This window comes from Lytechinus pictus, chromosome 4 (genome assembly GCF_037042905.1).
Source record: "Lytechinus pictus isolate F3 Inbred chromosome 4, Lp3.0, whole genome shotgun sequence".
Taxonomy (NCBI): Eukaryota; Metazoa; Echinodermata; class Echinoidea; order Temnopleuroida; family Toxopneustidae; genus Lytechinus; species Lytechinus pictus.
This window is the reverse complement of record NC_087248.1, coordinates 25,832,376-25,859,232: the sequence shown is the minus strand read 5'-3', so window position 1 is coordinate 25,859,232 and position 26,857 is coordinate 25,832,376. Positions and strand designations below refer to the sequence as shown.

The 26,857-nt window shown below is 35.2% G+C and overlaps 1 protein-coding gene across 1 annotated transcript; it reads left to right on the top strand.

Moving 5' to 3' along the window:
* The first annotated feature begins 811 nt into the window (after window positions 1–811).
* Window positions 812–22,269, top strand: LOC135153834 (uncharacterized). Its single transcript, XM_064098004.1, has 8 exons — window positions 812–1,165; window positions 3,105–3,421; window positions 3,924–4,084; window positions 4,446–4,705; window positions 5,170–6,758; window positions 12,574–12,726; window positions 21,912–22,076; window positions 22,249–22,269. Exons 1-8 carry the CDS (start codon window positions 823–825, stop codon window positions 22,267–22,269), a joined length of 3,009 nt encoding a protein of 1,002 aa, XP_063954074.1. The 5' UTR covers window positions 812–822.
* Window positions 22,270–26,857: the final 4,588 nt, after the last annotated feature.

Here is a 26,857-nt window from a genome sequence, read left to right as displayed (position 1 = left end):
GTTGTGCGTATGACGTATTGCTTTATGAAAATGCTCATGTTCAATAATGTTTTGTCGTTAGCTTGAGCAATTGGGTAGTCTTATTCTTCGTTTATCCCTTATATTATCAATGTTCCTTTTCAACACTGGTACAATTAATTGAATTGGAATCATTTATGTAATAAACCTAAAATTATCAAACAAATCTACACAATGGTTCAATTTCTGAAATCCAGTTTAAAAAATACAACGTGATCTGGGGTTAAAAACTATGCGAAGCTAAGCACAAACAAATCCTTTACCCAATGCGCCTCATTTGATTTTAATGAGATTTTTCCTGTATTCTATACAGCGTAAAAATGAAGTGCTAGTTTGTAGTGCTTGTAGTGCTTGTATAGTGACTGCACTACAAGTGCTGATTTTCTAGTTTAAATTTGAACTAGAACATCAGCACTCGTAGTGCAGTCACTATACAGGCACTGTAAGTGCTAAATATTTTTTTTAGCACTTCATTTTTTACATTGTATGGTGAAGATTTTTTTTTTTCATTTATAATAACACGATTTTCTGACTGTTTGAGTGCCAAAACATGCAAAATGCGATGATAACATTAATCATGTGGTTATGGAGACCTGCGTTATCTGTGGTTCCCTATAATCGAACCCCATCTTAAGACTATGAGTTCAGAATACTGGCCACTATGCCATTGTATGTGTTTATTTAAAGGATAATATATTTTGAATTTTAAACTGATTCTTTTAATACATCACTACATCAATGTGTCCACTATTTATCAATGGTACGTGTATGTTTTATTATGCCATGCAGTCTCCTGATGTCACCATGCCCGTCTCTCTTAGTGTCTGGCGTGTCAGGATTGGCACGTATCTCGGGAGGTATCGTCATGACCCGAAGAAAGAAACTGAACAATCAAACGAAAATGACAATGCCAATAGCAATAACCCATCTTGCAATGGTTCTTCAAAAGATGAAAATAGCCAAAATGTCAACAAGTCTTCTCAACAACCCCCGTCTTCAGACGTTGTAGACCTGAAAACCTCCCAAACCGAATTTCCAACTAACATCGACAATACAAAAGTCGATGTGTATGGTCAGACTCTGTCGACTTTGGCTATTCCTGGTTGTGCCGCCGTCAATGGATCATCGTGTGATATCAAAAGCCCAGGTAATGTCACTCAACACGCTCAACATGGATCATTTACTATGTGTAATATCGTTACGGTTTGGCCAGCTTGTCCAGGCTCTTGTACTACGTCATCTAGGTTACTGTAATAGTTTACTCTACATGATGCCCGATTCCCAAGTTAACAGGTTACAAGTAATTCAAAATTCTGCAGTACGACTAGTTAACCGTAAAACAATATTCCCACATCACACCTGTCTTAATTGGCTCCTGGTCCAGTCGCGTGTAATGTTTAAAGTACTGTTTTTAACTTATCATTGTCTCCATGCAATGGCTCCAAAATATCTTATTAAAGGGATGCTCCGGGCTGAAAATTATATGATTTAAACAGATAAAGAAAAGTCGGACAAAGAAAACACTGAAAATTTGAACGAAATTGAACAAGGAATAACAAAGTTATGGCATTTTAAACATTTGTATTATTCCGGTGAAACAGTTCTCGGCATGTCTTCATGAATATTCAATGAGCAAATTGATGATGTTTTATCCCCACTTGTTCTTTTGTATTTTATTGTATGATTTTTTAAAACTTTTTTACCAAGAACTAAAACAATTGGATTGACAGCTGATTAAAGAGAAATGCCAGTAGTTGCAGTAAACACTGATTTCATGAGATAGTCTGTAAAACCAGGCTTAATTATCAGTATATCATCGGGGATGTAGATCTGGTACAGTTACATACACTGAACTTTGTGAAATCTTGAAATCTACGCTGAAAAATGTTCACACTGAAGATCACAGATAGGTACACGTGGGACAGTGTATTATTATTGCAGGAATAAAGATCCGACGGAAGTGACCGAATCCGCGCTTATTTTGCTTATTTCTCAGCAATTTCACAATTTCTTCCAAAATCCTTTGGCACATATTTTTTATTCATACAAACAGACACTTGGGTGGTCATTATATTAGATTCTGTAAAAAGTCATTTTGAGATCGTTACCAGAACTGGAATTTATCTTTAAGTGTATTAGGTATTTATTGTTGCAGCTTATTTCATCATATTGAAGACGCATCATAAACACACATATGAAGAAAATGAAACAATTATGATTTAATGTAATAATATAAGAAAAAGGAAAGTGGGGATGTGACATCATCAACCTACCTAATGAATATCCATGAGGACGTGCATTTAACTGTTTTTTTTAAATAAAATTTTGCTAAACTTTGACATTCAATTAATGTGTTATTTGTAATTAGCAATTTGCTCTGTGAATTTTACCCTATTTAGTTATTAAGAAATATCCTCAGCCCGGAGCATCCCTTCAATTGTTTAGTGAAGTTTGTACCTGCTCACAATCTTAGATCAGCTTAAAAGGATCGTTTGAATTGTCCTATTGCTTAGATCACGTTATGGAGAGCGATTATTTGCCCATGCTGCCCCTTCACTTTAGAATACCACCTTATCATAATTATGTCAAGAACTCTTCTACACCCAAGATGAAATCCATTTGGAAAAACATACCTAAGAAAAAAAATATTGAGTTTTTAATAGTGCCACGATGTCCAGAAAATTTTCTTTGCTTTATCTTTTTTTTTTTCTAAAATAGCATATGGACGCAGTTGACAGTGATATGTGCTATATACATGATATAAGAATGTTGGTATTATTATAAGTGTTATTATTATTATTGTTACACTAAAAAACGAAGGGTTAATTTAGCTCTTAACGAGCGTGTATAATGACGGCACTTCGGAGTGCTGATTTGTCTAGTTCAAAATTCAGAACGAGAAAAATCAGCACTCCGAAGTGCAGTCACTAAACACGCTCTTTAAGAGCTAAATTAGCTCTTCCTTTTTAGATTGTATTATTATTATTATCATTATTAACATTATTATTATTATTATTATTATTATTATTACTATTATTATGAATCTCTGTGCGCTGATGACCGTACGCTTTGAACATGTTCCACAGACAAAGAATCCAATCCTGTACCGGATCCTTCTGACGCTAAACCTACCAACCCTTGTGACGAAGACGAGTTGGACATGAGATATATAACCATTCCTCACGCATCACCTGAACTTAGTAAACCAGACCAACCAGACTGCTTATCGGATTCAACCCCACAGTTGCATGTAGCTACAGCCATCACTGGTGATCAGGATGACAGCAAACATGACGAGAAGGAGACATCAAACCCTTTACCATCAGAAACATATGACGAATCTCCGCCTAGTTCTGTGATGAATCTACTAGGTAACGCTGAAAACGTATCATCTTGTACCAGGGTAGGTGTGATATCTAAAATTCATTTTTTACCAGAACTATTTTTGTCTCACTTAGAATAAGTAGAAACACAATGTTATCAGGATAATACGAAAAAAAAAGACATCTGAAAGCTAGCTGTATTTTTTTTTTTATATTTACCTACCGAGATATATCAAGCAACAAGTAAAGAAAGAGCGTGTCTGACGAGTATTATAGAAACTTCTGATAGTATGAGTTAAACATACACAATAATCATGATAAGATACATGTATAACAATTTATTTAGTTTGGACATTGTATTCTAAAGATAATTCAGGATATTATTGCTGGTCATTTTGGCACAACCACTTATAACTAAAAAAAAACCGTCATGTAATGTTTAGTAAAATTTATGTTGGGTTTAACATTTGCAAAAAAAGGGAGTTGGAAAAATATGAATTTCCTAGAACTACCAAGAACAGTTTGCAAAGTAAATTGTGTTTTACTGTTGTCTCTCCCTCTATGTTACTCCCTAATCAAAAGGTCGCAGAGTATCATGAAACACCAATTTCTCCAGTCGTTGGACATGCCAGATCGCCTCTATCGCACGGTGATGTAATCAAAAGGACTTACTCTTCTCATATGACCAACGTGCTCCTACTAAGGTCTGGTGACGTGGAGTCTAACCCGGGTCCAAATACCAAGTAAGGAAATTGAATTTAGTTCCTTATTGTGACAGTATAACAAATTGATTCATAATGTCAATATTGGATGATTATATTCTTGTACAGTCCAATGGCATTTGCCGGAAGTCGAGTGCGTCGCTTGATTACGCAAACACTCCTTTTGAGGAATCGTTCAGCCTCAAGCTGCCACAGTTCAGTTTTTGCGTCATATATAATGATTTTTGTTATTATTGATGGGTAAAAATGTATTGCATCAATATGAAACACTTAAATGGATATTCATAATGCGAATCTTTTACCCGAACATATTCTACAAATAGAAAAAGTAATGTGGGAGCGAACACGATTCTGATTCATTCTCTATACAATATAACCCTAGGAATCTAACTGAACATGAGTTAAATCTCCTTGCTGATGGTATGGATCCATCAGACTTCAGGAAGGTGGGGCTAGCTCTAGGATTCACTGAGGCTCAACTAAGTCGGTTTGAGAGAGATAACACTAGCAACATCATGGGAGCTACGTATAAGATGCTTTGCGAATGGCTGAAGAGAGTGCGAGATTATGAAGCGAGGGAGAAACTATCCAACAAGTTAAAAGACATCAAACTGGTACAGCTTGCCGACAATGTACTGAAAGGTGATTAAAATCACCTATCCTACTGCTGTGTAGAGTAAATAGAATAATGATAATGTTATATAAATGGAAATAATAACAATGAGAGTTTGAGGAAGGATGATGGACACAATAAAGTCGATAATGATAAATGATACGTAATAGTAAATTATATTTATAAAATGAGAATGCAAATGACGATACTGATAAAAAAATGTTCGTTAATATAGAATTTGAAAAAAATTAGTAATCACGAGAGTGTAAAGGTATTTCTTGTTTTTGTTTGTTAGCCATAATGAAGTGGAAAACTCAAATAATTCTGAAATTTACATTAAGTATTTCCAAAGTCATGAAAGTATGCTAAAAACAGCAGCAAGAAAACATAAAGACTATTAACAAATAACACGAAATATCAACTAAAGGTATACATATTTAATTACATTTTATTAGTTAGTCTTAATGACATGCTATTTTCTATCTTACTACAGGTCAGGTTGGTGATCACATACCATCACTGACGGAAGAGGAATTCCAGAATGTCATAAAAGCGGTCAAAGAATATTATTTAATTCACAACTGTCAGATTCAAGCAGATCCACTGAACAGTGGCGTTTTATTCAAGTTTGATGAGATCTTCACCAACCTAATAATGATGGAAGAAAATAAGAGGACAACAAGTAAGGCACCGCTACTCTACGCTGACTTGCTCAAGACTAAAGTCAACGGAGTTCTTCCTAAACGTTTGCTGGTTGAAGGTGAAGGAGGTGTGGGGAAGACAACTCTTTGTGCAAAGATTGCTTGGGACTGGATTCATGGAGCAGGCTACCAAAAGTTCAAACTGGTACTTCTCGTCCTTCTTCGTGACGTAAGTGATAAGACTATTGGAGAGATAATAAAGTCTTACCTCCCAGACGACATTGAGATTACAGCCATGCAGCTAAACAAACATATCTTCTCCCACCAGAAAGACGTCTTTCTTGTTCTGGACGGCCTAGACGAGTTAGCTGGTGATCTAAACAACCCTCACCAGATCGCCTTGATCATCTTAAATCGGCTGTTCAAGTCAGGGAGAGTGCTAATTACATCAAGAGGATGGAAATCAGATGAGATACGGAAGATTAGTGAGCTTAGAAAGCTCTATGCTTTCATTGCGGTCGAAGGTTTTTCTGCTAATAATCTGTCTGCCTACATCACTAAGTTCTTCCATCCAGACACAACTCCGGCTGAAGATTTGAATCGATTCATATCAAACAACGATGTGATCAGAGAGAACATGGCCCCATTCCCAATATACACAGTAATGCTGTGCATCATGTGGAAAGACTTCGACGGCGAACGGCGAAGTGCAATGTCCAAGTTGCAAACGTTTTCCCAACTGTTTGATGAGATGATCCACTTTTTAGTAGACCATTATCTTTCCAAGCTCGATACGTCTGCAATTGATGTTGGTGGGAAAATGGATAGGAAACGGAAGGACATTCTACGTCATCTATCCGATATCGGTTGTATTGCCTTGCAGGGGCTTCATGACAGAAAGCTAGTGTTCACTGAACAGGAGTTCCATAGCTTATCGGGTTCTGTGGATACAGGTTGCCAAGTTGGGGTACTCACTAAGCAAACGCAAAGTCCTTCTCGGAGAGAGAGAAGACACCATTCTCATTCTGCAGTCTCATCTGTCCAGTTCCCTCATAAGCTGTTTCAGGAGTATCTTTCAGGAATGTATCTGGCATCTCTCCACAATTCAGGCAGAAGCGAGTACGACAGGTTGACGAAGGATATAATCGAAAAAGCGAGTGAATTCCGTGAGCTTCTGTACTTCATCTCCGCCCAACAAAAGGAGGTCGGATTGGATATCATAACACGTCTCATAGCATCAACGACAACGCGATCAATGGGATATTGGCGTAATGATGATGACTTCATTATTGATGTAGCATATGAGAGTCAAGACCAAGCAGTGGCCAAAGCTGTGGCAGATCATCTATCAACTTCATCCAGCAAGACACTTGTGATCGCGGAGAAGATACCGGCGCACACAGTAGCGGGACATATATTTATCATGAATCATCGTAAAGTGGTAAGTAAATTTTTAAAGCAATCCGTAAGGAACAGCAACGGTAAAATTTTAAAGAAATTCACTCTGACGACAAATTTGTTTTAACAATTGCGGATGAAATAGCAAAAAAAATATCAAGAGTGGGCTATATGGATCAAACATCCCAATTTTGAAATTTCGATACGCCATCAGTTTTTTGTATCGCCTGCAAAGCAGAGCGAGACTATAGGCGCCGCTTTCCGACGGCGGCATCGTCAACATTGAAATCTTGACCAAGGTTAAGTTTTTGAAATGTCAACATAACCTAAAAAGTATATAGACCTAGTTCATGAAACTTGGACATAAGAGCAGTCAAGTATAACTAGACATCTTGTCTGAGGTTAAGGTCACATGAGCAAGGTCAAAGGTCATTTAGGGTCAATGAACTTCGACCATTTTGGGGGAATCAATATCGAAATCTTAACCAAGGTTAAGTTTTTAAAATGTTGTCCTAACTTTGGCAGTTTATGAACCTAGTTCATAAAACTTGGACATAAGAACAACGATGCACCCTAAAAAACCATGTGTGAGTTTGAGGTCACATGACCAAGGTCAAAGTTCATCTAGGGTCAACAAACTTTGGTAATGTTGGGGATATTTGTGAAATTGTCATCATACCTTCAAAAGTCTATGGATCTAGTTCATGAAACTTGGACATAAGAGCAGCAATGTATCCCTGAATAACCTGTGTGCATTTCAAGAACATGGCCAAGATCAAAGGTTATTTAAAGGTCAATGAGCTCTGGCCATGTTGCCTTGTGTTGGGAGTATGGGTTACATTGGCATCTTAACTTATGAAGTTTATGGATCTAGCTCATGAAACATCGACATTAGAGTAATCAAGTATGAATTATTGTTTTGCACATGTCTTATGTCACATGATCATGGTCAAAGGTCATTTTGGTTCAATGAACATAATATTTTATTATCATATTAGTGTTTTCTTCTGTGAATAATTATTCATTAGCTGTTTTCAAAGGAGGCACTGCCGCTATATCGAATTGCGTAGTGCACACGTACGAGACTGCCAGAGTCGTTCCACTTGTTTTTAATTCTTTTTTATGTATTTTTAACATGAAATTATATTTTTGTTTGTCTTGCGTCCGGGAAAGAAGTGTGCCGGGCCGCGCGTTTCCGTTTTACACCCTGGCGAAGGCATTTTCCGGAAAAATAGCCACAAAGCGACTAGTGAAGAGTCTACGTCTACGTTTGTTTACATAATCAGCTGGGCGCGCGATCCAAAAGTCCGCACCGAAGATATCCGCAGAACATCTATCTCTCAAATTCTCTATCTCCCTCTATCTATCTATCCATCTGTCTGTCTTTTGTTCTCTCCTCTCTTTCTCTATTTCTCTTTTTTCAGTCCATATATCTATCTATCTATAACATATCTCTCCATCTCTCAAGTTCTCTCCCCCATCTATCTATCTTATATCTATTTATCTATCTATGTAACTACAGTATCTATCTATCTATCAATCTGTCTGTCTTTTTTTCTCTGTCTCTCTCATTCTTTATCTATCTATCTATCTCTCAAATTGTCTATCTCTCTCTCTCTCTCTCTCCCTCTATATATCTATATATGTAACTACAGTATCTATCTATCTGTTAATTTGTCTATCTTCTCTGTCTCTCTCATTCTTTATCTTATATATATCTATCTATCTCTCTCTCTCCCCCTCTATCTATCTATCTATTCATCTGTCTGTCTTTTTTTCTCTCTTTCTCTTTTTCCGTCCATATATATATCTATCTATCTATATATCTATTTATGTAACTACATTATCTATCTATCTATCTATCTTTTAATTTGTATATATTCTATGTCTCTCTCATTCTTTATCTATCTATCTAACATCTATCTCTCTCTCAAATTCTCTCTCTCTCTCTCCCTCCCTCTCTATCTATCTATCTATCTATCCATCTGTCTTTTTTTCTCTCTTTATCTCTCTCTCTTTATCCGTCCATACATCTATCTATCTATCTATAACATCTCTCTCCCCCTCTCTCAAGTTCTCTCCCCCATCTATCTATATTTATCCATCTCTCTGCATGTCTTTCTCTCACTCTCTATTTATATCTATCTATCTATGTCTCTATCTATTTATCAGTCTTCTATATATCTATCTTTCGGCATCTATGTGTATCAATCCATCAAACTTCAATTTGTCTTTCTATTATAGGTATCTTTTTATTTTGATTTTGTCTGTCATTAACATTCATTAAAAAAACGTAACTGCAAAAGCATGTTCGGATTTCACTCATATGACTGCTCTGTACATGAAATGCCGAGGATTGCTGATTGCATGCGGTGGTGTGTCGCACGCTGCAACCAGCGACGTGTGTAGACTCTTCACTAGTCGCTTTGTGGCTATTTTTGCGGAAAATGCCTTCGCCAGGGTGTAAAACGGAAACGCGCTGCCGGGCCTAAATTCAAAATGGCCGCCACCCCCACCCCAAAGAAAAAAATCATTTGTGGCCGCAACTTCTTTACTTGGTGGCCCTTAAATTTCTCTGTTTTTGCTGTCTATTTATATGCTTTTAGGGTAAGACAAATTGCTTTTCCAAAATGTTATAGGTTTTCCCGTCCAATTTCATCAGAGTTGCATTTAAATTAATGAAAGGACGTTCAAATTCAAAATATTTCGTCCACCCTCTGCACACATGGTTCATTTTCATTTATTTTGCATTCAATTCCGTTCTATATCATTCCTTTGAATTTTCTAGAAATTCAATTTAGAGAGAAATTCGTTCAAATCAATGGCCCAAAGGTGTCATTTGATTTCGCGACGATGAACTGATCATTTAATTTCGCCTAAAATACCATTTTCAATTTCATTTATCGGCACACATAATTGCACTTTTAACATCCAAATTGAGATAACATGTTTCTGTGTTCATGTTTTTTCATTACTTTATACAATTTTTGTTTTACTTTACCCTATTTTCTATTTTTTCTAACATTTTCAGTTAAAATAATTATATTCCATTATGTTTAATAAAGACTTTATTCATGTAAAACTTATAGGATATGGTTGTAAACGCTTATTCTTTTAGTGATTGATGAGTGGGTGCAGGGGCGGATCCAGGATTTCCCAAAGGGGGGGGGGGCACATTTTCCCGAGGAATTTGACGAGCAAAAAAAAGTTTTTAACCTAAGAATAAGGGTATGACTATTACAGTACATCCCTTTTGTTGCCGTACTGTACATCGTATTGATAAAATCACAAAAATTAATTGTGCCAAGAGGGGGGGGGGGGGGGGGGCACGAGTCGGTTGTGCCCCTCCCCCCCTGGATTCGCCAGTGAGTGGGTGGATGACCTATGCCAGTGGAAGGTATTTTCTCTTCATCATCTTGTTCTTTTTTATTTTACATAATTGTAATTTATATCGTTTTAGGGTAGGGATAAGAAACATGGTATTGTAAGTGGCACAAAAACGAGTTGTTGTTCCGATGATGGTTTGTCAGAGGGATGATACATTTCAGTAAAATTGTAAACATCCAATTTAGGAGTAAAATCCATTTCCATAAATATTCAAAAAAAGTAAACAACATCAACAACGAAAAACACTGTCCATATCCTATAAGTGATTGCATATTAATGATTTTGAGTTCCTAAACGTTCGAAACGAAGGTACCGGTGCGAATTTGAAAACACTTCTTCAGTTATTTTAATTTGATCGTGATTTATACATGTTTCAATGAGATAACCATGGAATCGCGCGCCAATAGAATTAAATTGAATTAAGTATTTGGATATTTAAATGCTGATCTCATAGGTCATTCAAATTAGTTGCAAATTGAATTATTAGATCATTAGATCGGTTGAAATTTTGACGAAATTGGACGGGAAAACCTATATTACTTTTAAATCATTCTTTTTTTGTAGAGTTAAAAGGCAATTTTACCCAAATTTACATTTCTGAACCCCTGTTTTAAGGCTAAAAAATAGGTTAAATCGTATTATGGTTCATTGGATATTGGATATTTATATATACTAGTGTCATTAGAAGTGAGCTTCTGATGTTTAACATTAGATATGACATATCTGTCATGATTGCCTTTCAGCTGATGTACATGATGTTACCCAATGTAACATAAATTGCAAGTAAAACACCACATGTATGTCATATGTACATCACATTTCTCGCCAATTCTTCTTCATTTGGATTAAAAAAAAGCTGATTGTTGTGTCTCACCCTATGTTTATGGGGTCAGGCTATCTGTTTATGCATACCAGAATGGCTAAATGCCATTGCGTGGGATTGGCTATTATCCATTAAAATTCATGTCAATTGTTTTAATTTTTCACCTTCGATTTTGCATATCTATAATTGACGTAGAAACATATAATCACATTTGAAGTATACACCAAAAAATAACACATTACAGTGGACAATGTATTATCAAAATGAGTAATAAACTGAAAGGGAGGGAGAACCAACTGAAAACCAGAGCTTGCATCGTGAAGTCCCCTTCCCCTGAAATTGTTATTTCTTGTATGTATAGCATCTTTTGTTTTATGATAAGACAATCAAACAAATTTAAGCAATGGGTACATTTTAATATAAATCATTGGTGTGAAATAATCAATATATGTATTTTAAAAATCCTACTGTACGCTATTAGATAAAATGCTTACTAATTAGCGCAGTAATTTATAATTAGGTAATTAAATTATCGAGTAATCATTTAGGAGAAATAATTTCATATTTGAAAATGTGAATTGAATTGCTTTAGAACCCATACATTAGTCAAACAAACGTATTTTGAGCGAATGATGTCCCATTGAGTGGTAAATGAAAAGGGTTTGCTTGGCGAGTGAAGTGACCATGAATCGAACTATATTTAAAAAAAGAGAACATATCAGTAAGAGGCAAAGGCAATTGTTTAGTGTTAAGCTTGAACATAAGCTGTACAAGTTGAAAGAGTATACAATTCTTTAAATTTAAGAATTTTATTTTCAAAAATAGATTAGGTGTATGTGTCCGCAAATCTGCATTATTTATTATACGAATGTTTTTTTTTTTTTTTTTTTTTTTTTTTTTTTTTTTTTTTTTTGGGGGGGGGGGGTCAATATAAATAGTCTATTAATTAGCAAACTTGCTGCATTACCCCCAAGCTATAAGTCCGTAATTTAAGTAAAGAAGGATTAATTTAGAATACAAGGATAACATAATATTGTTTGGTAGCAAGTGTTTTAATTTACCAAGGATGCCAGTTTTCCTAGCAATGATTTTGCAGACATTGTCAACTGTGCGGTTTCCAAGATAGTTTTTCATCTATGACTAGCCCTAGGAATCGAGTTGATCGGACTCTCTGGGTGACAGTACCATAAAAAAAATTACGTAATTTGGTAAAGTTTCGAAGATATTTAGCTATCTCCGCCGTCCCCCCTAATCTTCAATATTTGAGGCATTGCTTAAAAATGCTAAATCGGCTTCCGTGTAGAGAAGTCCCATGCTCCAGAAACTGTGACAGGCACAATATGTTGCTTAATTGTTTTCTGAATGTCATCAGTGCCAGGTGGTCTGTGTCAAATTTCCAATATTTCCATATTCAGTACCTACATGCACCAGATAATCAACCCGAAATGGTTCATCTCTATTAGGATCAAGGTAAAGCCCAATGTACATGTACCATCTTTTGGACAAATACTCCACACCATAATTTAACAAGATACACGTAAATAATAAATCGAGTAAAATCGATCTTTGATTGTCTCCCCCACATTACTATGGCGTTATCTTTTCTCATAAATGATGTGCATACTTGAAAAACCTTGTCATTAAAAAGGCATGTGGAAAGACTGCTTCAGAGGACCTGGCTGACTTCATGTGGTCCTCATCCACTCTGAGATCAGCATGGATCGCTATCTCTGCAGGCCGAGTAGAGGATATGCATGAAAATTTATCCGAGGTGCTTGCTCATAACGCCACTCATTCGAAGGTACGTACTTAAATTATTATTATTTGTTCATTTTAACACTTATTTATTCAAAATTATTGTTATGATTGTTTTTTTTTTTATGGGGGGGGGGGGGGCGTTTCACCTAACAAAGTTTACAGTTAATTTCTATAGATTATCATAATGTGTATAATCGTTGTAAAACTAATCATACATTATTATCATGTCCGGTTATCGGGAATGTTTTGTAATACCCTCTACATCTCCAGGAAATAGGAGCACTTTATAAGAGTAAACATGGTAAATCTTTTCTTCCAAAGGTTAATTTGCTAAAACTGTGTCTGCTTTACACACAATATTTACTGGTAATCAGAGGCGTATTTTCTTCTAATATCCGTGACTGATTAGAAACAAAATGGAATTATGAAATACTTATTTTAGCGATGATTTTCATAAAATATATCATTCTGTTTGAATTCCAGGTTCCTTCCTATGCCTTTCTTGTTCATCTTGGCCAAAATTGTTCTTATACAGTGCGTATAAAAAACAAAACGGGACAGATTTGAAAAGTCTATAAAATTTTTGTTTCAAATTATGATGTCTATATTTTGGTGTAAATAGGTGCTCTAATGTCTTATCTTTGAAATGCAATAAAAAAAACAAATTGTTCATGCTTGAGCGAACACGGGACGTTTTTGTTGGGGGTTCAAAAAGAGGCTTGCGCCAGAATTGCAGAATATGAGTAATATGATGATCAGACTTCTTGCTAATCAGGAGACTCCCTCTTGACCTTTTCATTATCTGTGCCACAATTTTCGAATTATGCAGTCAAATTTTATTTACAAATTTTTTTATTCACTTGAATTATTATAATTTTTTTTTCATTTGAACTTCTCTTACGTTTTAATTTTCCTTCATAAGTAACTGAAAAAAAAATATTTTTTTTGTCAACCCAAGCAAGAAGATTTGCATTATTAATTGGGACAATTGGTGATGATTCAAATCCTTTTATTATGTGAAAAAAAAGGTTATGTACCTTTAAAGGATCTATTTTTCAAGGGGTCATTGATTCCTTGACCAAGTTTTATTGCTTGACAGGAAACACAGGAAGGGATCCATGTCTTTCAATGACAATGGTGTATTGAGTCAATTTTGAAGGAGCTAGATATAGCAGCTAAGGTAAAATGTATTAAAAAGTTGTGAGCGAGTGAAGTAAGCAGGCAAATATTGCCACTTTTTATTACAATGTCAAATTTTGTGATAGATTTTGACATAATATTAAGAAAATAATATCATATTTTACTTTCTATCTTTCCTTTTATTTCCTGTCCACTTTTTTCTTGGTCATCATTTTTTTTTATTGAGGGGGAGGGGGGAACATCCCAAGCCCCCGCCCATCATCTGTGTGGCACTGTTCAAAAGGCACCATTACCTTTGTAGCACACAATGATAGGATTTGAAGAAAAAAAAATCCACGCTCTCCCATACTCCGGTTGAAACAAAATTGTTTGTAACAGAGAGCATATTAAAACGAAACAACAACATAACAACTCAAGCAAAATAAATAAATCTGAAAATGAATTTGACCGCATGATTGGAAGGTTATGGCAAAGATAATGAAAAGGTTAAGAGGAAGTGCTAATTAGCAAGAAGTCCGATCATCATATTTATAATTTTATGCCATTCTGGCGCAAGCCTCCTTTTTAACCACAGACAAAAACATTCCGTGTTCGCTCAAGCATGAACGAAACCATTTTTTAAATAGCATTTGAAAGATAAGACCTTAGAGCACCTATTAACACCAAAATATAGACATTAACATTTGAAACAAATATTTCATAGACTTTTCAAATCTGTCCCGTTTTTTTTATACACGCTGTAGTATCGGTTTATTTATGGTGATTTAGCGTTCGGTTGGACGTATGGAGGTTATGTAGGGCTGTTTCCCGTCATTTCAACACCCCCCTTAAAAAAACCTGACCAAGAAAGCAAGCTCCGATTCCGATGTCGCTTAGTATGTGGGTAGTGTCGGATTCAATTTTACCTGTGCCAAATGATGATGGGGCACATGCATGCTAATGACCTCATTTGCATATTTCTTTGGTTTGGCTCATAAGAACAAAGGACCGGTGAGCTTCAATTAGTCCGATTTCGATGCCGCTTATTGTTTTAGCATGTGGGTGCGTCGTGGTCTAGTGGTTCGGACTCTCGTCTTTCAAAAAAAGGGTCATGGGTTCGAATCCTAGCCATGGCGTGTTTTCCGTCAGCAAGAAATTCATCCACACTGTGCTGCACTCAACCCAGGTGAATGTGCACCCGGTAGGAAGAAAGTCCTCGAATGCTCGTCTCGAGCGCATGTACGTGTTTCATCTTTATTAGTAAAAAAAAGTTTTATATTCAACTCATGTCCATAGTACATAACAATAACAATATACTTGTTTCATTGGTAGGGTGTAATGCATAGACAACATACTTTATGTATACATGAAACATAAACGAAATTGAAATAAGAAACATTAATCTTAAAATAATAACGGTACCTCGTTTTCAATGATACTCAAAACGTATAGTCTAGTCTTTCCGAAAGCTACAAACCATTAATAAGCAGAACTAACCCATTTTAGTAACTCTTTAAATAAGCTACAATATGAGCAACATTTACTAAATTTATCTGCTTTCAAAACGCTCGGGTACTTATCAAAGAATGCTTACTTGTTTGTGTCAATATGGTTTGACAGTGAACTTTATTTTAGTATGGTATTAAGGAAGTTTTAAGTTTTGATATTTTTTTTAAAAACAGCATGATATAATGTTGCGACAAGGATGAGAAAAATAAATACATAAATAAATATCAGCTCATTATTATGAGCAGATTTTCATTTGCCATGCTGGTCAATATAGCTGCAGTGTTGGTCCTTGAGCTGACGTGTTGGTCCGTGTAGCTGACGTGTTGGTCCGTGTTGCTGACGTGTTGGTCCGTGATGGTCCTTGTAGCTGACGTGTTGGTCCGTGTTGCTGACGTGTTGGTCCGTGTTGGTCCTTGTAGCTGACGTGTTGGTCCGTGTTGCTGACGTGTCTGTCCGTGTAGCTGACGTGTTGGTCCGTGTTGCTGACGTGTAGGTCCGTGTTGCTGACGTGTTGGTCCGTGTTGACGACGTGCTCTGCCGGCATGGTCCGTGTAGATCCGTGTGAATATGCCGTGTAGATGCCGTGTTTACAGTCATCAACGCTCAATCCGGGGCAAAACGATCCCGGACCTCCCCGGATCATGCCGGCATTGCCGTGTTGATCCGTGATGATCCGTGTCTATATGTGACTGGGGCTTTAGTCAACCAACTCCAAACCCGGGCTTCAAACTTGCCAAATATCAAAATATTTTTCTTTTTGCATCATTGTTTCACGATAGACATGGTTTTGTTGGAAAATAATGATTTAATATTGATTTGTATGGCATCTTTATATTCTAGAGATAATTGGTGTGCGTTATAAGTTTTGACCTTTGACCCCGGTGAGCTGGTAAAGGTCAATCAACTTAACATTTTAGAATATTGACACTTAGCATAACAAATTTATCATAAACAGCCCTCTCGTGCAAAAAATGCTGTACAATTTATTTCAGCACAATGCATTTCTATGAAGTCCAAAAAATTACAAGGTTAGAAAAACCAAGTGATGGAAAGACGTCAATTTTCAAAATCACCAATCCCTCACTTCATGAAGAGTTCTATTCAACGTTGTCATTCCTAGCATCATCCGCAATTTCCCCCAATCAGTGCAGCCACAAGGAATGATGCAATGTTAAAAACAAACACAGATAAACATGTTAATGTGGAAGATAAATATGTTCTTTAAGATTTAATGCATTGCTGCTTATAAGTTTTTTACATGTTAAACAATCATGCTTGATTGATGATTTAATATGTTACAACTTCGTTTATTTATGATTTTAAACACTTCTTTAATCTGTACTAAATACATTTATATTAAACAGCGTTGTATCAATAATTTACATAGTTTTGTATAAAAACGGTAATTTTATTGTGTAAATAATTATTTTATTCTAAAATTAGAATAAACTGAAAATAAATCACATTATTATTTTTACACTATTTTTGTCTCACCTGCATAGCAGAGTGAGATTATAGGTGCCACTTTTCCGACGGCCGCGACGGCGGCGGCGGCGGCGTCAACACCAAATCTTAACCTGATGTTAAGTTTCTGAAATGACAGCATAACTTAGAAAGTATATAGACCTAGTTCATGAAACTTGGCCTTAATATTAATCAAGTATCACTAAACATCCTGCCTGTGTTTCATGTCACATTACCAAGGTCAAAGGTCATTTAGGGTCAATAAACTTAGACCATGTTGGGGGAATCAACATCAAAATCTTAACCTAAGGTTAAGTTTTTGAAATGTCATCATAACTTATAAATATATGAACCTAGTTCATGAAACTTAGACATAAGATTAATCAAGTATTACTTAGAGTCCTGCATGCGTTTCACGTCACATGATCAAGGTCAAAGGTCATTTAGGGTCAAAGAAATTTCGCCAAATTGGGGGTATTTGTTGAATTACCATCATAACTTAGAAAGTATGTTGGCTTAGTTCATAAAACTTGGACATTAGAGTAATCAAGTATCACTGAACATCCAGTGCGCATTTTAGGTCACATGACCAAGATCAAAGGTCAATGAACTTTGGCCATAATGGGGGTATTTGTTGAATTACCATCATAACTTTGAAAGTTTATGGATCTGACTCGTGAAACCTGGACATAAGAGTTATCAAGTATCACTGAGCATCCTGTGCAGGTTTCAGGTCACATGATCAAGGTCAAAGGTCATGTAAGGTCAATGAACTTTGGCCACGTTGGTGGTATTTGTTGAATTACCATCATATCTCTGTAAGTGTATTGGTCTAGTTCATAAAACGTGGAAATAAGAGTAACCAAGTATCACTGAACATCTTGTGCGAGTTATAGTAGTTTTCAAAGTCTGCACTGCTACTATATTTAATCGCGTGATGCAGGGGAGACCGCCAGAGACATTCCACTTGTTTGGTATAACCATTTCATGATTATACAGAAATGTCAGAGTAACATATTTCATAATTAAGTCTGAGTATGAGTACGTTACATTTTGATAAAAAATACATAAAACAACGCACAAAAAATAAAGCAGAAAAGAAAAGAAACATAAGAAAGCAATACAGGTTTGTTGAATTTCTCAAAATCCAATAGCTTGAAATTTTTAACAAATCTACATGCATGAATAGTAGTGTACCTATAAGAAATACATTTTTGTCTCGCCTGCATAGGACAGCGAGACTACAGGCGGCGCTTATCCGACGGCGGCGACGGCGGCGTCGTCAACATTGAAATCTTAACCAAGGTTAAGTTTTTGAAATGTAATCATAACTTAGAAAATACATGGCCATGTTGGGGTTATTTGAGAAATTGTCATCATAACCTTAAAAGTTCATGGATCTAGTTCATGAAACTTGAACATAAGAGCAATCAAGTATCCTTGAATATCATGTGCTAGTTTCAGGTCACATTACCAAGGTCAAAGGATATTTAGGTTCAACAAATGTTTGGGATATTTGTGGAATTACCATAACTTTAAAAGTCTATGGATTTAGTTCATGAAACTTGGACGTAAGAGCAGCAATTTATCCCTGAATACCCTGTGTGTGTTTCAGGAACATGGCCAAGATTAAAGGTCACTTAGAAGTCAACGAACTCTGGCCGTGTTGGGAGTACATGTATGTGTTGAACTTGGGAAGTTTATGGTACTTGCTCATGAAACATCGACCTAAGGGTCATCAAGTATGAATGATTAGTTTGCACATGCCTTAGGTCATATGATCATGGTCAAAGGTCAATTTGGGTCAATTGACATAATCATCGTTATAATATTTGTGTTTTTTCTGTGAATAGTTATTCATTAGCTTTTTTTTCAAAGGAAGCACTGCTGCTATATCGAATTCCGTAATGTAGGCGAGACTGTCAGAGGCGTTCCACTTGTTCTGTTTGGTATACTTGTTTTAATTTGGTGATAAACAAGCCAAAACATGGGAGGATATATATATACATATATATATATATATTGATTTATATAGCGCAGAAACTATATGCATATATTCTATTGCGCTGCAATTAAGAGGTGGTGAAATGCTTGAGAACATAATTAGAAAAGGGGGTAAAAAGATGTATGGGAATTATTTAACCAGATAGGTTTTTAGTTTAAGTTTGAACATTTCTACTGATGGACAGGATCTTATTACATACGGCAAACCATTCCATAATTTTGGGGCTGCATAGGCAAAAGCACGAGATTGATATGCCTATACATAGATTACACCAGGCCTTAAATGATTGCATTTCAAGATTTCCTTCAGATAAATTGAGGATAATGCTTGGAATTGAACTGAACCCTGCCAAAATATAATATTTGATACGGAGTAGATGGAATCAAGTTTTATTAGATTCTATCGGCTAATAATTATGACAGATTGAACACCAATTTACGTTCTATGACGATTTTTTAGTTGAAAAAGCTAATCAAAAATGGCGGGTTTAGTAGTACATTTCTTAACATAAATTTATATATCGTTCTTTATCCCTGAACATGCTGAATATGCTGCTCATCTTTGTCTTAATTCAACATGTTTTATACATGCGCTTTGAATCGTTTTGATGCTGTTACCAATCCATTGATTTTGAAGTTAACAGCACAAGTCAGTGCGAATGTCCACTCTTTTAAAGACACTTAGAATTTATTTTAAGTCCCCGGTTTTTACAAAAAAAAGTTACAAGACTGCAATACAAAATAATTGTTTATCCTCATTTCGATTATTTCACTACAAATCGGATGAAACACAATGAATTGTACAAATAACACAATTTCATAATTATACACCCTCTACAAAATAACATACCTCAAAATACAGTGTTAAAGTAGGATTAAAAAATAGATATTCCAGGCATTTTAATTCGAAATTAAAGAGGGAATTATTCACCCTTGGTTGTACTGGCAAATTTACTTTTTTCCCGTTGTGACGGCTGGGGCGGGATTGGCGGCTGACGAGGGGTTCATCTTTTTTTTTCTTTACAACACTGTTCATCCCCGATGGAGGGCTATTTTATTATTGATCCATTTTCGTTCTCTTTGGGGTGGAACGGTGGTGTAAAAAAGGTGAATCCCTCGTAATCCGCCACACCTACCCAAGCCGCCACATCGTTTTGAAGGAAAAGGGAGAGAACCAAAATGTAGCAATAATAAATATCGGAGTGGAACAGAGATTTATCCCGTGTCATCCGTCACACCCGTCCCAGCCGCCACAGCGTTTTGAAGAAAAAGGGAGCAATTAGATATAGAACAGGCATGGATTAATGACCTAATATGTATTAACATGATTAACAATGATACAACATACATTTGACATGCTTGATCTATATTTAGATTTTTGCTGACCTCCTGAATATGATTTTCTTTTGTTTTACCATTTGATTTCATTTAGCATTTTTCTGTCTTTTCATGCAATATTTGATTGAATGCGATTTATATTTCCACTTATACTTAGAACTACTTAATTAGATCCATAATAATGACAATCTTTGTGTAATTTAATCTACTATGTATTGAATGATTGTTTTTTCTTTTTAATTATGTACTCTTTGTAAAATATCTTTGTATGTTCTCATTTTGTAAACATGTATATTTCAGCCACCGGCTGCCAAGCATGTATATATTGTCAATAAACCATTACTATACTATACTATACTATACTATACTATACTATACTATACTATACTATATTGTGATAAACAAAATACATATCTCGCTCAACAATATATGTATTCTGTATATTATACCAATCATTAATTTCAATATAGTTCCAGTGTAGTAATAAGGTGGTACAAGAAATGGGGGCTATTAGGTTTATAATTCGGATAAAACAAGCATTGCGATCCAAGGACCAGACTAAAATAATGTAAATTATTACTACTTATAATCCAACATTGATTCGTTCTCCTATTCAAATTCCTTTTAATGTATTATGAAAACCGTCAAGATTTCAAAGAATCCCCCAACGTAAATATTTTTAAACGCAAACTGAAAAAAATGTTAATTCTGCAATACTCGTTGCAAACAGGTCAAGCTGTGAATAACTAATTTAATCATACTCGACTTTTGTGTACATGCGCCCATATTATGTACACAAGTCATGTATATTAATTGTTTTATTTTTTCTTCTTAAAATTGCAATAAGCCAAAGTACCTGCTCCTGCTGCCCGCCTTCTTCTTTTTTTCTACTTAGTGTACTGCACCCCTCTTTCCCTCCTGTCTTCTCCTCCTCTCTTATAATATTGTAAAACTTAATATTTTCTCACACAATCCATCAGTTACATTTTTGTCAAGTGCATAAAATTGTTTGTATTTATTTTTAAACAAAGTTATTATTTAGACCCAATATTTATTTGTTGTAATTTTGTAATGGAACTAAGAAAGGGGCTTGCCTCTTGTACAAGCTTTGCTTTTTTCGACAAGTCCCTCCGTTTTACTTTAAATACAAATGTCATTTGAGATATCTTTATTTACTGAATTATGTTCCTTAAATTTATGAATATGTTGTATAAATTACATTTTGTCTGGTAGTATTTTCGACCATGCTATGTTATGTTCATCATATTATGTACAATTGTAAAACGGAAATAAATAAATCAAATCAAATCAAATAAAGTCATATTGGATACATTTTGTTCGATAAACCGCTTGTAATTCGTTATTGTTTGAAAGCTGAAAACCTCGCAATAATCATTTTGATATTAGGTACTCTTTTTACTCTTGGGACTGTGTGCTTTCTGCTACATACCGTTGGAACGATGCTATGCTGCAAAATGAACCTTATGTAAAAGAAATTGTATCAAATTTGTATTACTATATCTATTTTCAGTTAATAATTGGGATGAAAATTTACCAAATGAGGGGTAAAGTGTTATAGGAGACACGCAAAAGGAAATGTAAAACACATTTCAATTGTTGTTGATTTTTGTTTTATTACATTGATCTTTTATCATGAATACTGTCATACAACATTAGCGTCTTATTATGTTGTTGAAATTAATTACTGATATGGTAAATATGATTTCAATACACACTGGAGTGTAAGGAATGTAAAATAATTTTAAATTTATTTTGACGTAACTATTAAATCAGATTGAGATTTTTCGCCACTTTGATGATCTCAGTCAACGTCCGTCTGCATCATGTTATCTCGCTCAGTTCATCTGTAAGATGAATAATCTGAAGAACCTCACACTCGATGGTTGGTATCATGATGACTTCTACTCAGCACTGTCATCGATGGTATCAATTGCAAAGGTAATATTTATTTGGAGATTTTTATATGTAAAGAAAAAGTACTTAATAAAATTATAATGATATTCAAATTGTCTCATGAGGCTATAATATCTTATATAAACTAAAATTGCTAATTTCACTTTGCAATGAATCTTTTCTTGAATTGTTATTAAAATCAATTGTCATTTAACAGTCAATAGTAAACAGGTCCTGACCATTGAAAATTCAGGCATCATTGTTTCTCTTTTCATGTTTATTTTTAGAATCTGCGAAAAATGAATTTATCAATAATACCCCCTTGAAATATTTGTACTTAGCCCGAATAGCTCAATAATTTAACATAGCTTCTAAATTTGCTTTGTACTTGATATTTGATTCTTCAACAACCGAATAATATCCCATGAAAAAACATTCACAATAAGAAACACATTTTTTCTCTCTTTTATTCATCAAATTGTAAAGTTTGATTCTCCACTGGCGTAAATGAGGTCAAAGTAGTGGAGGGGTTGATAGCAATATATTAATCCAAAAATCAAAATTTTTGTGACACCCTACACCAAGGGCTATGTATAAGGATGTATATGAACATAATACTACCATCTTTCATATGACGATGTTTTCATGGCTATAAAGCAATGATTTACAATTAATATCAATATGCGAGCGAACGAAGCGATCAATCAAATTTTCAGTAGTAATAAAATTATTCCCAAAAATCTTTTTCAAGTGGTACGTAATTTATCACATCAAGGCAATGTATACGTGCGTTTATACTTTGTGTAGATTACATTATACCATCTTTGAGCAATTCAGTTACGTGCCTATCGTGACTTTGTTCAATGGTTATATTGTAGTGAATGTGTTAGGATACAAAGATATGAATATCAATACACGAGCGAGCAGATTTTCAATAGTTGTAAAATGATTTCCAAAGACCTCTTACAAGTGGTGTGTAATTTATCACATCACGGGCTATGTATACGCGTGTATATACTGTGTGTACTGTTACATGCCTATCATGACTTTGTTCAATGGCTATATTGTAGTGAATGTGTTAGGATATAAATATATGAATATCAAAATGCAAGCGAGGAAATTTTCAATAATTGGTGCGCAGAATAATGACCAAAAACCGTCTTTCAAGGGTCATGTAATTATGGGAGAAATACAGCGAGTGAACGTAGTAGGTGAGCCTTGGAGAGTTGCTTCAGTGGTTTAAAATGATGTGAATATTACAGAGGATGATGAAGGTAAATTATCAATAAATTAAACTACAGAAGAAAGGGGAAACATATAAAGAGTAAATAAGTATGAAACGGTCAATATTTTGTGCAATGAAAAAATAATCATTTGCTCACTGGTCAAAGGTGACATGAGAATGAAAAGGGGAAAGACTTTGGACTTATATTATAATTTTTGAAACAACCGGGCCTGGAAAAAAAGACTGCAGTTTTGTGCTATATGAGTATATGAACGTATTACTTTAGGAACGGATTCGACAAAAATCCCTTCAAATTTATTACATTTGTGGGTAAAGTCATTGTTACATTTGTGGGCGATCAAAAATTATTACATTTGTGGGTAAAGTGCATTATTACATTTGTGGGTAAAGTGTTATTACATTTGTGGTCGTTATTACATTTGTGGGCATTATTGCATTTGTGGGTGTAACACCCCCCCCCCCTCCCTTCACGTCAGTGTATTCAAAGAATGTTTTGATTGGTTTATGCTCAAAGTTAGAACCATATTTAAAAGACATTTGTAGCAACTAGCATACAATTCATAAATGAATGTATCATAACCATACCCTTATGATGCAGGGTTAAAACATTTTTAATGTGCTAACGGATTTGCCATGACCAAAATCTTGCCTAAGATTAGATTGATCGCGGGAGCTCCCCGGCGCGCGATAATTTTTTGCATTTTGAGAATGCAAAATCATTTAAAAGGGGCAAATAAAAAAAAAATCTCACCGCAGTAGTATTCACCATTTATTATTTGATGTTAAAAATATCGTTTCTGTTCAAAAGTGCGCGCCCCCCCCCCCCCCCCGCTTGACCGGTTTACTGACGGTTAGTCTAACATCACTTGGTCTAATCATTAGATGGGCTAACAACATTCGGGCTAAACCCACTTAGTCCAATACCCTTTTGGTCTAATTACCACTTGGTCTAATAGCCAATTAGTCTAATGACCACTTGGTCTTATAACCAATTGATCTAATGACCACTTGGTCTAATAGCCAACTGTTATCCAACTTGTTATCTTGTTTTCGAATTTCTGTTGAAAATTGTTAAGTTTCAAGCCGTGCGCCGGATTCAAATCTTCACACACGCGCCCCTCGATATTTGAGTACAGTTAGGCTGGGTTCACATAGAAGTATACGGTATTCTCTATTCGCTATTCGCTATACGCTATACGGGCATGGCGGGTCACATAAAGGTAGCACGCGTGTCATACTTTAATATTCAAAATTATTAAACTTCTATTTAATACAACTTTTACAGATTTTTTTAATGGGGTTAGTTTAGCCAGTCCGTCGAGATGGGCTTATTTGAGCCATATGATTTTACACACTAAAAACTAAAATTTTATTTTGGGGGGAGGGGGGGGGGGTGAGGAATGTTATTGGAAATACTGTAGTTATGTTTCTAAATTTATATTTTAAGATTTCAAACCTGTATCAGCCTAATTGATTTCATCAATCATTCCTTTTTTTGCTTTGATGACGTCATTTTTAGGGGGGGGGGGAGCTTGATTCTACTCCCCCATCCCAGCTCTGACGGCATATGCTAAGAGATTCCAATAAGATGAGTACCAAGAAATCATTTCATTTGAACTTACCTCATTTAACCAACGCACACAGTAAATATTATAGGGAAATTCAGAACACCACCTGCCACGTCTGTATACGCTGCAAGAAAATCGAACAAGTACGATTCCCACTATACTATACTATACGCAGCTATACGGCATTTTCGTATAGTGCCCTCTCATGTGACCCGATATTAGGAAATCCTATTGTTCGATTCAAGCTATTCGCGTGCCCTCGAAAACGTGCACCGTATACCCGAATAATACACTTCTATGTGAACCCAGCCTTAGAGTGACGTACGGTATATTTTCATCCTCAAATTTTGAAAATTTTGGGATTTTCAAAAGCCTTTGTGGAAGAAAAAATATGTTTGGGGATTAAACAAATTTTGGGGATATTTTGTCTATTTAAGGGGACGTTTGAAGGTTTGGTGAAAAACAATGAACTTTGCTATTTTCTGTAAAATAACGCTGATAAACGATCATAGAGGTGAAAAAAGTAAGATTTGTATTCATCCAAATCTATGTAAGCCTATACGATCTACTGTAGATAGTCAATGGCTTGCTTAACACAGTCAGGGTTCAGTTTTTCAAGAAAACAAAAATCCCTGATTTTTCTATGATGAAGTTTAAAAATTCCATGATTATTATTCAAACCCATTCCGAGTATCTCATAATTATTTTCTAAGTTGTTGCTGTGAATAACTTGTATTATTATTTTGTTTATATATACATGTAGGCCTATTGTTATTTCTAATTATGTACCCGTAGGCCTACTTGTACTGTAGTAAAAGAAGCTACACTAAAAGTGCCTGACTGACTGTTGTGCTTTCAACTTTTGAGCCGATCACGATTCCCTGATTTTGCCCTCATTTAAGGCATTTTCCCCTGATTTGAGGTTATTCCCTGATTTATCCCTATCCAGGGTGACCAGATTTCACAAAATGAAATACGGGACAATTGACAAAGAAGGCTACACAGTGTTACACCAGTAACAAATTATAAAGAATTGGAAGGGAGGGTGAACGAAAGAATGAAGGAGAGAAAGAAGAGACGAAAGAAAAGACATGAACTGAGAAGAAAAAAAATAAGGGGAAAATGAAGGAAACAATTAAAAAAATAAAATAAAAGAAAGTTAGAATGAAAAGATGAAAGAAAGAATAAAAGAGAGAAAAAAAGTTCCCGACATTCTTTGAATTGAATACAGAAAGAAAGACAAAGAAAGGAATGGAAGAAGAATACATGTGTGAAAGACAAAATAAAGGAGAGAAAGAGAAAAAGAAAGTAAGAAAAATGAGGAGGAAAGAAAGAATAAAGGAAAGAAAAATGTTTCCTTCATTCTTTGAAAGAAAGAAACAAACAAATATTCTGAAAAACAAAACAATATTCTGAAATACGGGACAAATAGGCGTCCCGGGAAGGGTTTGTCGGGACGCCGGGACAAAGAAGCAAAATACGGGACAATCCCGGGAAATACGGGACGTCTGGTCATCCTGTCCCTATTCCTTATTTCCTTGATTTCCCTGATGGGCTGGGAACCCTGCCAATTCATTTTAAGGAGAAGGCGACGAAGTAGAACAAAAACAGAATGAGAAGATATTAAGATTAATGACTACTGTGGTATTAACTGATAAAGGTCTGCAAGCGTAGACTATACTATGTTATTACAAGTCAGAATGAGTCATGGCTGCTACCAAGATGGTCGCCGTGATGTTGTCGCAGCTAACCCAATAAACGTGTATAGTGTTATCAAACTCTATAAAAGTGGTCTGTTATTTATGAGGCGCCGAATGTACCATTATTATATAGAACAATTATTTGTTATATAATCATTATTTATTAAATAATAACTATTATTTATATATAATTTACATTTTATTTGTAAATAACTACTGTTATATAAAATATCATTTCTAATTATTTATATATAATTCCAAGTAATACTTCATTATTTGTAAATAATAATAGTTCGACATTCCCTTATTTAT

Excerpts from the sequence above, each read along its gene's own strand:
- LOC135153834 (XM_064098004.1), top strand. The coding sequence starts at position 823 with ATGCCCGTCTCTCTTAGTGTCTGGCGTGTCAGGATTGGCACGTATCTC. Across the intron at positions 4,706-5,169 it reads TGCCGACAATGTACTGAAAG|GTCAGGTTGGTGATCACATA; the intron begins GTGATTAAAATC and ends ATCTTACTACAG. Across the intron at positions 12,727-21,911 it reads ATAACGCCACTCATTCGAAG|ATTGAGATTTTTCGCCACTT; the intron begins GTACGTACTTAA and ends CTATTAAATCAG.